This window comes from Fukomys damarensis, unplaced genomic scaffold (genome assembly GCF_012274545.1).
Source record: "Fukomys damarensis isolate Sample0158 unplaced genomic scaffold, DMR_v1.0_HiC HiC_scaffold_16, whole genome shotgun sequence".
Lineage (NCBI taxonomy): Eukaryota > Metazoa > Chordata > Mammalia > Rodentia > Bathyergidae > Fukomys > Fukomys damarensis.
This window is the reverse complement of record NW_022900928.1, coordinates 110,370,219-110,380,708: the sequence shown is the minus strand read 5'-3', so window position 1 is coordinate 110,380,708 and position 10,490 is coordinate 110,370,219. Positions and strand designations below refer to the sequence as shown.

The following is a 10,490-nucleotide window of genomic DNA, read 5'->3' as shown; positions in this document are numbered from 1 at the left end:
TTGTACCGGGGATTGAACTTGGGTCCTTGAACTTCTGAGGCAGGTAGTAGCACCACTGAGCTAAATCCCCAGCCCTGATTGGTAAATATTAATGACTCTTAAAGATACTGCTGTGAACATAATGATCATTCACCAGAAGTGCCTTGCTAATAATGTGTGGTACCGTTTTTAGCTATAATTCATTAAAGAATGACTTCACAAAGCATAATGCAGTGTCTACAGTGAAGAGCAAAGGACAGTTCTGTTTGGCAGCACTCAACTCAGTGCCAAGAATATGTAAATATTCAGTCCCTTTATCTGCAGAGTAAATTATGTATTCTTGGAAGCATTAATTTTTTTTCAGACCTCTGGACCTCCTTGAGTGCACTGAAGCAAGGATTCTAAGTGACTCCATCCTGGTGTGAAATTTGACTTCAGCTTCTAGAATCTCCCAGCACCCCCACAAGAATAGTTCTTGTATGAGAGAATCAGGCTTCTCTTGTATTATAAAAAGCTCATAAATTCTCAAGCATAGCATCATTTAGGACAAATGTCTTGAGCCTTATCAGATTCTCCAAATGAAGAATAATTGATCTGAGCCAAGAATGGGTTTAGAAATCAGTTTCAGGGGTTTCCATGGAATATTTTCTCATTTGTTCTCAATGTACAGACAAGGTTGATATCCTACTCTTCTCATTTCTTGTTCCATTTTTAGACTTTCTGTGAGTAAACTTGAATGTGTGAGGTTGGAGTGGGGAAACTGTGTGAATTAAAGGGTAGAGATTAAGAGGAAAGAATGTGAGATGAAGAAAGGCTGAGTGTGATGACACATGTATGATCCCAACACTCAGTGGCTAAGGCTGGACAATCTCAAATTCAAGGCAAGAATAGGGTATGCAGCAACTTCCAGTCTAGCCTGACTACTTATTGAGACTGTCTCAAAAAAAAAAAAATACATGAAATTCTGATGAGGCCATCTGTTCAGAATTAGAGGACAGCACACGCGGAGGTGGAAGGTGAAAGGAAACAAGGCTTGGCTTTGGAATCATTAGATGCCAGTTATGTTCTGTTTGTAGAATGGGATAGGGTAAAACCAAGACAAAGACGGTGTGTGTGTGTGTGTGTGTGTGTGTGTGTGTGTGTGTGTGTGTGTTTCTTAATTAGCTTTGTAGGTATGTTGATGTATCTATATAGAATCTTTCCCTGGCATTTCCTGTTCCACATGACACACTGAGGTCTGGCCAGATCCTGGGCCATTATATTCCCATTCAGTTTTCCAGAAATAAAAGTACTGATACTGTCCACATACTGATGACACTGAAAGATTTAGTTTTGTGGCTTGAGAATTATTTTGGCCCATAGTGTAAAATTAGGTCCCACGTCCTCTGAAAATCTAGCTTCTCACCCTTCTTTTGAGAACTCAGTCATGGATTTGGACTTAACAGTAGTATATAGGTGGGAAGAATTGAATTTATGTTTTTCAGTCCACTAAGTTTGTCACCAACTTCCACGTGTGTGCATGCTATTAATTTATGCCTTATTAATGCCACAGCAGAATGGTCAGAACTCTGTTTCTATCTGAATTTCCATAATGAAGACTGAAACAGCTGATCATACCTGGACCTCAATCTTAAGTAGTCACCTAGAATAGAGTGTAGTTTTGGAGGCTTCTCAAGGTAGAGCTCGCCAGTACTTCTAGTCCAAGCCAATTTCCTGAAGGAGGTTTAAAGTCATTACCAAAGAGAACAGAATCTAAACTCAAAGTTTATGATATAAAAACCAAAAATCAAGAATAAAGTAACTTGAACCATAGATTTAGCTCAGCACTCCTGCCTCACAAGCACAAGGTCCTGAGTTCAATTCCTGGTACCAAAAAAAAAGAGAGAGAATAAAGTAACTTAATTGAAGGGATAGCAGTCAGGAATAATTGAAGATGTTTTCAATTTCCAAGGGTACTTAGTATATTTTAACATTGACAGTTTCAGACCATTCAATTTCATGAAAGAGTATGCTACCTATATTCTTCAGAGAGATGAGAGAATGTTTGAAGAGAGGTAGAAAAGTTTATGGTATACTGGAGTTTGACTTACTGAGTGCTTTGATTGTTGTTAATTTTATAAATAATTCTTGGCGTAATAGATATTTTGATGCATTTATAAACATATGGAGTGCTCTAGTCAGTCTAGGTTGTTACTTTTATTATTTTTCTCCAAGACAAAAAGACAGAGTAGGGAAATGTATATAGTTAATTTCATTAATAAGGAATAATTCTTCAAGGATTTGGTCTCCAGAGGAAATTAGGTGTGGTCAACAGCTGTACCTAAAGAATTGTACCACAAGATGGTGCTCATGTGTTAGTCATGCTGTTTTTCAAGCAGTTTCCTTTAATTGTCCAAAAACGTGATAATTTTGGTATTTATCTGTTTTTACATCTTTTAGTGCAGGTTTACTTAGCACTTAAATACGTTTGTGCTTTTAATTTACGCTGATTAATTCAACATATATCTTGTTTTGGAAGCTAAAACCAGCAATTTCCATGTTTATTTTGCTCTCAATATCTTTTATTATGTAATTTTTGAGCTGCTGAATCAAAATATGTACTTTTGCCAAGCTCATTTTATTCTTTCCTCTTCTTTAAATACAAGACTGTGCAGCATAAACTAGCAGAATTAAAAACACACATATGTGTAACCAGAGCTTTTGTGGACAGCTGTCTGCAGCTGCATGAAACGAAACATCTGGACTCAGCCTCTGCTTCCATGGCGAAATATTGGTATGCCTTCTACAGGAATTAAAACATAGGGTGTGCACAGACTGCTGTGGGATTCTGCCAACTGTAAGCTCAGCTCTGGGGTTATAAATGAAAATAGGAGTAAGGTCAACTTTTTTTTAATGCTGAAAAGTCCCATTAGGGCTATTTGTAATGTGCTAAAAATTACTCAAGTTAGTATTTAATTCATGACTTGCTATTGAAAATAAAACATTAAGAAACTGAAATAGGATGACTGATTAGTTCTTTCAAGTAATAGTTTAATTTCAAATTATCTGAAATGTGTCAGTATAAGTCTGAAAGAGAACAGAAAAAGTTAGGAGTCTTGAAATAATATAAGTAGCAGTTCTTCCATTAAGTAATTCTAACCAAACTTCATTCTTCCTGGGACAGCATTTTGCTATCTATGAAATGATTAGGATAGATAGGATTTTTCTATTTAAAGTATTTTCCAGATCTAAGAAAAAAATTATTGAGTGACTGTCCAATCAAAAGTCACACATGCTTCATTAAATGAAAAGAAAAAGATACTCGTTTAGAAAGACTTTCATTTTAGTTAAATATGATTAACAGTGGTGTTAAAGATTAGTTAATTGAAAATAAGAACCCTATAAGACTTTTGTATATTTTCCGATGCAAGAACATAGAATTTAAATCAGATTGTGGAAGTGGATTTAGTTTCCTCTTTTAAAAAAATTCTTACATCTCATTAGGCCAGAAATAGCCTTGAAAAAAATTCCTGTCATTATTCATTAACTTGGGTTCAGTTTAATCATATGCAGAATAGGAGAAATATGCAGCATAGTGCTTTATATAATGATTGCACAATAAGAAATACAACAGTTTGAAAAGTAACATGAAATTACTAGAAACTAGTAAACTGACTTTTTATGTTTATAGCAAGTTCTTTGACTAGTGTGGAAAAGGGTAAAAATTTTAGATATTTTGGAGAAAAGAGAAATTGGCGTAATTATTGACCTATGCCTTGAAAACATCAGGTTTATAGACATAATGTTCTTTTTAACCTAAAAGTAAGGAGATCAACTAGTTATCGCTCAATAAATATTTCACTAAAATACTTGCCAGATATAGAAAATTACTGAATTCTAAGCATTATGGCTAGCTAGAGATGTCTTTTTAGGAACATCACCTGTCCTATGGCTTGAGTACTTTAAATAGAAAAATATGTCTGTGGTTACCTTATGTTTTCAAGTATTGAAAAATAGAAAATAATTTTGAATGAACGTATATTTTTATGTTAAGGTGAATAAAATCCCTACTATTATGGTTTTTATTATAGTTAAAATTAATACTGGGTAAGTAGAGTGGTAGCAGCTGTCACCTTGCACATGAGGTGCCCTGGGTGTGATCCCAGCACTGCAAAGGAAACAAAATTGTGTGATAAGATCAGTAAAGACTTCTTCTCAAGTTCTTTTGTAGTCTTCCTCTGAAGAATAATCCTAAATAACTTTATAATATTTCCTATATAATGAAATGTACTGTAGTGTACGCTACCCTCCTCGGTTTTCACTTTTGCCTTCAGTTTATTTCTGGAAAGTCAGTAACTGAAACATTTTTTTACCATTTTTAGAATTCAGAATTGTAATCTTTAGGAAGAAACAAGCATCTTTGGAAAGAAAAACAACACATTACAAAGGGAAAAGGAATTAGATGGCAGGATAAATTAGATCATACAGAGAATCTAAATAATTTAGACCTAGTTCATTCTTCACTATACCCTTTTCAAGTAGAAATAGCCAAAACATAATAGTCTAAGTTTTCATTTTGTTTCTAGCCTTAAGAAAAATTCAACCAGAAATAAATTGAAGGAAGGTGCTCTTTAATGTGAAAGTTCTCTTGACATTTATTTTACGTAATTTTTATCTTGTCTTTTTTAATATGTCTATTTGAATTATTTGATAAGTTTATGCATTGAAACAATTATAAATAATTCATTTCTTGATTATAAAGCATCTCATGAATATTTATTTTACACTTTCTCTTCACTGTTTACTTTGGTCATCCAGGGCATCTGAACTACAAAACAGTGTAGCCTATGATTGTGTACAGCTCCATGGAGGATGGGGGTACATGTGGGAATACCCGATTGCAAAGTGAGTACGATGCTTCCATTATGCTCTTCTTAGTGATGTAAAAAAGAAAGAAAATTTCTTTACTTTGTATGTGAAGTATAAAGGGCAAGAAAGTACAAAAGTTTTGTATTTTTCAGGTGACTGCAGAGTATGTTCATGCAAATGGAAGCAGTTGTTTTTTTTTTATCAACTCGCCACTAGAATTGTTATTTTTAAAGAATGTAAATACATCACTATACCAAAAACTTGATGCTTGGCTTGACTTTGAAGAACACATATCATTTTGTTTCATTGTTGTTTTGTTTTTATGGTGCTAGAGATTGAACCAGGGCCTTGCACATCTAGGTAGTGTGTGCTACCATTGAGCTACACCCCAGCAACCTTTTAAAAGCAAACAAAAGTAACAAAGTAGAATAATTAATTTGTATACTGAAGGGATCTAATATGTCATACATTAAATATTTAATTATTTATTTTGCTCTGAAAAATAAGTGTTTATTTTTTCCAAATAGAATTTTCATCTCTTCAAATTTAAGGAAATAAATGCACTTCTTTATTGTATTACAAATAAATACTGTTAGCTGGAAACAAAAGTTTGTAAATAGAGAACGTCATCTTCCTTACTTCTCCCTGTATTTCCAGTGTTTCCTCTTTCCTTCATTTGGTCTTCTGCCTCAATCTCCTCATGATAGATTTCCTCTTCACCTTAGAAAATATATTTTTCCTCTTGCCTTTTTTCTGTTTTTGGCATTACAGAGGATTAAACCCCAGACCTTCACACATCCTCAGTCCTTTTTAATTTTTAGTTTTGGGTTAGGGTCTTGCTAAACTCACCAAGTGTCCAGGCTGGGCTCAAACTTGAGATCCTTTTGCCTCAGCCTCCCAGAATGCTAGTGTTATGGCATGCACCGCCACACCTGCTTCTATCTTTCTTCACATTATTTTCAGTTTATAAAATTTTCCAGAGTCCATCTTAATTCTGAATTTCAGGATAAGAATGCTATGGGCTTCTAAAAATTTTTCTAATTTTTATCTGAATATAGAGTATTTTTTTAAAAATTATCAAATTTGTATCAAACTGCTTGATGCTTTTGAAATTATCAGTTTTACAAGTATAATTTTAAAATTGTGATATGCTTACAATCCTTACCAAGGAAAATAAACATTTTATTAGAGTCTCAAGAACAGAAGCTATAGCATAAATATACTTTTTTAACTTTCTCTGGTCACTGGCAACTCGGAAAGTTTTAATTTACTAGATATAATCTGTAAACCTTTGTAAAAGTTCAGCAATAACCAAGGTTGTTTCTTTCACTAAGAATGTAGACATGAAATAGCTGAGTGATTCCTTTTTATTTTTTTAATCAATCCTTGGACTTTGGCTTTTTTTTGTCCTTTCAGAACTTCTTTGAATAGACCTTAAGGCAGATTTTTTGTGTGTGTTGTACTGGAGATTGAACCTACATCCCCAGCCCTTTTTAATTTTTTAATTTTGAGACAAATTCTCAATAAGTCACTAAGTTGCCCAGTTTGGACTTGAACTTGTGATGCTTCTACCACAGCCTCCCAGAGTGCTGACCTTGTAGGCTTGTGCTGCCACAGCCAGCTAGCAGATTATTTTAAATCTTTGTATAGTCATGAAATAAATAATGAGCTAGCACAAACTTAATCGTCACTGAAATTTTTCCTGTACATTTTTATGTTTTATTCAGAGAATTCATCCATCTTATGCATAATATTCATTGTGTTTAAAAAGTAGCATAGCAGTAGAGTTTATATTTTTCTGCTTAACTGTGTTGTAACTATGGCCGGGAATGTAGTCATGGAGCAGTTTCATGTTTGCATACTTAAGTTCAGGTTCCAAGAAAGGCACACCAGATGCAGAGGAGTCAGCCATCTGAATCGTTTCAGATGAGTGTGATATAAACTGGTCTGTTTTCTCAGAGTTCTTGCCTTCATATCAGTTGCGAGAAAGATTTTATGGCTTATTTGAAATCCCTGTTTTCAGTTTGAAAGACTTATATTTCTTATAGGGAATAATAACTGTGTTCTTGGCCCCCTTGTTAGTTCAAAGATTGTAAAACTCTTTGTCTAGACTATCTCCACAAAGGCAGAGGGATTCCTAATGTCCTATAAAATCAAGTAAGCTGATTAGACACATAAGGCAATATGTGGATGTAGCATGCAGACTTTGATTTAAGAGAAGAAAATCCATCTACTTGTGCTTCTAACTTCCCTCAGATTAAGCTACATTACTTGTTATACATATATAATTTATTTCTGAGTCTTGGTTTCACAGATGAAAGAGATACTTTGTTCCCCCTACACTGTTTTTTCTTTAATAAACCCAGCATGTGGGTTTATTTGTCTTATTCACTGGAGTGGGACTATGAGAAGTGAAGCTAAATCATGGACATTTGAAGACTTTTTTGTCTTTCCTAGCAGAAAGGCAGCCTGAGATGAAGAGCTTCATTGAAGTGTAGTTAAACATTTCCTCTGCTGCTATTTTCTGTTAATTTTAGTTGATGACCAAATTTAATTAGTAACTTATAAAAGGTCCATGGATCTCTGTCATTACATACCCCATTGGAACTTCTTTATTGTGAGAAAAAAAGTGTCCTTCCCAGTCTAAAATTGTCTAAGAGCACTGGAATTGCTGGAGTAGGCTAAAATGCCAGGAACGTCCTGAAAGCACAAGTGCCTACTTTTGAGGGAAACAACAAAATCTGTCCAGAAAAGAGTATGTATAAAAACATAAATGTCTAGATTTTAAAACTTTCATGAGAAAGTACTGAGGTTCTAAATTTCTTTTGTAATACACTAAATCATATCAGTAAATATTTACTGAGTGCCCATTTTTGTTTGCAAGGTACCTTGATGAATATGAAGCAATTTAAATCCAGAGTTGGTCATGTTCCTAGAGAGCTAGCACATTTACTTTGTCTTGATAATTAGATAATTAGCAAAAGATGCTAATTGAGAAAGAAATGCCTTTGATTTTGTCTACTAGAAAATTCTAAAGTCCAATAATTAGCCCTAAATGGCTGAGTCATCGAAAGATTAATAAAAATACTTCCAAATAATAAAAATAATAATAAAAATACTTCCAAAGAGCTAGGATACCTATATTCTCATTGCAGCCTGCCAATACCTTTTGACCATTAAGTGGTATTGTAACCATTAATCAGTAAATCCTCTGAATTTGGGTTCTACATGCAAAATGTTCATAATTTTATCCTCCTGATACTACATTTGAGATGAGAAAAAATAAAAATAACTGTACAGCGGCATAGTACCCATTGTGGCTGTTAAAAGTGAGCTGACAACATGTCTGTTGTATGAGGGTGTCAGTGGAGTCCACTACTTAGTATTTTGACCCCAAACATCACCGGAATGGCTGTTAATCATTTCCAAAGAGTAATTTTCTTTTATCTTTGTAGAAGTAGTATTTTGTAAAGCATCAAATTATACTCCTAATGTTGGTAGTGGTGATGTAAGTTAAAATAATAATGGAAAATAACTAATTTCTCTAGTTTTTTTCTCTAAAACCAGTATATTTCAACTTCCTGAGAAAATAGTAAAAGATAGCAAAAAATTAAGATATTCCATGCATTTAAAAATTGAAACATTTTTCAGAATGCTTTTATATGTGCTAGATTTTATAAAACTAAATCAGGTGAAATATAAATTGTATTTTGAATTTGTAATCTCTTTATGCAAACTAAAAAAGGCTATATAAACTATCAGTGCCTTAATAAACTTTTAAGTATATCAACTTAAGATGAACTTTATACTGGGAAAATAAGTAAGTTACAAAAAACTTTTAATTGCTTGAATTTTATTAAATGTATACTTTAAAAGTTCATTGGTAAAATGAACTTTTAAATTTCTGATATATTTTACTTATATGAATTTGATTATCTTCTGATTTATCTAGAGCTTATGTGGATGCCCGAGTTCAGCCAATCTATGGTGGTACCAATGAAATAATGAGGGAACTGATTGCAAGAGATATCGTCCGTGAGCGGTAAACATCTACCCACATCCTGGAGTCTTATTATAGCTAATCAGGTTTTAAATCTACTCAAGACAAAATCTAACCTGGGAAAGAAGGAAAATGGCATGTGTTTTTTATATGCTCTGTATAGAGAAAGAAATCAAATCCAGATTAACACAGTGGAAGGGAAATTTTTGAATCGCAAAAATCAAATTTTCTCATAAAAAATTTAATTTCTAATTTTTATGTAAAAGTCAAAGGTTTTTTAACCCTAGAAGCCTTAATATTTCACTTATGTCTAAGATTCTAAAAAGTATTAATTATATAAAACCTGAGAATTGAAGCAGAACTAATTTTATATTGCCATGCTATAAAAACATAACAGCATTGATCATGGACTTGTACAGGGAAAAATAAGTATACCTTAGAATGTAAAGTCACTCAGCTATTGTATGTTTTGCTCCAAATTCCCTAGAGCACAGGTAATACCTTACCACACCAACCCCCTATTTTATAGTAATGAATGGAACCTATTCCTCAAACAAAACATCACATTTTACTCTATCAACATATTCAGTTACTATATTTCAATTAAAAATAAAACTTCTTTAAAAAAAAAAAAAAGCCTGTGTGGAATGTCTCCGTGAAATACTGATGAGTGAGGAACTGCTCCAGTTGAAGCAGAAATCCTTTCTACTTTCTGTCTTGAAATTCCCAGGACTCACCTTTGCCTAACTCGAATCTGAGAATTCGCTTGCTGTTCTTATGTGCTAATACCTAGGCTTTTAATCAATTTTCATTCTACTTTATAGGAGAAAACATAATTCATCATCCTTAAATTTCAAAATACCAGTGAATATCAAAGTAGCAGCTTTCATTTTGTAACAATATAATTTATTAAATAAATATTTATTATACAAATATTTTGTATCTTCTATAAACAAGGCTGTTTAAAAATATGATGGCAAACAAAAATTGCAAGACCCTTACTAATAATAACTGAATAAACAAATAAGGCAAGAAAGGAACAGAAATTTCCATTCATAAATAAATTACAGTAAGAGAAGTAAGCATTTAAAATAAAATAAGGAAATTACATTTGACTTTAAAAAAGTATTATTAAAAAGTATTAATTTTTATGCTGGTCACATCTTTTTAGTAATTGCTTTTCTTTCTGTATGCTGGTGATGCAGTGAATAACACCCTTGAAAAATAGAAGTATGCAGTATGATAAATGCAGTTAATGTTTTAAAAATTGCCATTAATCCTCAAAATATTCCCCCTCTCTTTGAATGTACTTATAATGTACTTATCCTATTGTTCTTGCCACTTCTGAACCAGTTCTGAAATTATTTTTCCTATCTTTAGTTGCACTTTCATGGCTGCTTTGATGTCCTGAATAAATTCAAAACAATACATACCTAGTAAAAAAGGTAGATGAGGACACACAGTAAGGTTTTAATTTAACAGAAATTGCTGTACCAGTGATGTACGATGTGTGACACAGAACATTGTCATGATGGAAATCAAATTGCCTATTTTCTCAGGCCCTATTTTCTCAATGTACATTATTTCTTTTTCTTTAACCTTTGCTTTGATCTTTAATAACACACATTTATAGTACATAGGGAATTAGTACATGTACATAATA

The 10,490-nt window shown here is 33.0% G+C and overlaps 1 protein-coding gene across 1 annotated transcript in view; it reads left to right on the top strand.

The window, feature by feature from the left end:
* The window catches only part of Acadl (acyl-CoA dehydrogenase long chain), a 33,600-nt gene extending 24,347 nt beyond the window's left edge, over window positions 1-9,253 (top strand). Inside the window, exons 9-11 of the mRNA XM_033763981.1 lie at window positions 2,625-2,752; window positions 4,777-4,863; window positions 8,780-9,253. Coding sequence (XP_033619872.1) covers window positions 2,625-2,752; window positions 4,777-4,863; window positions 8,780-8,873 — 309 coding nt within the window. The 3' untranslated portion in view covers window positions 8,874-9,253. The remainder of the gene's footprint in view (window positions 1-2,624; window positions 2,753-4,776; window positions 4,864-8,779) is intronic.
* The last annotated feature ends 1,237 nt before the right edge of the window (window positions 9,254-10,490 follow it).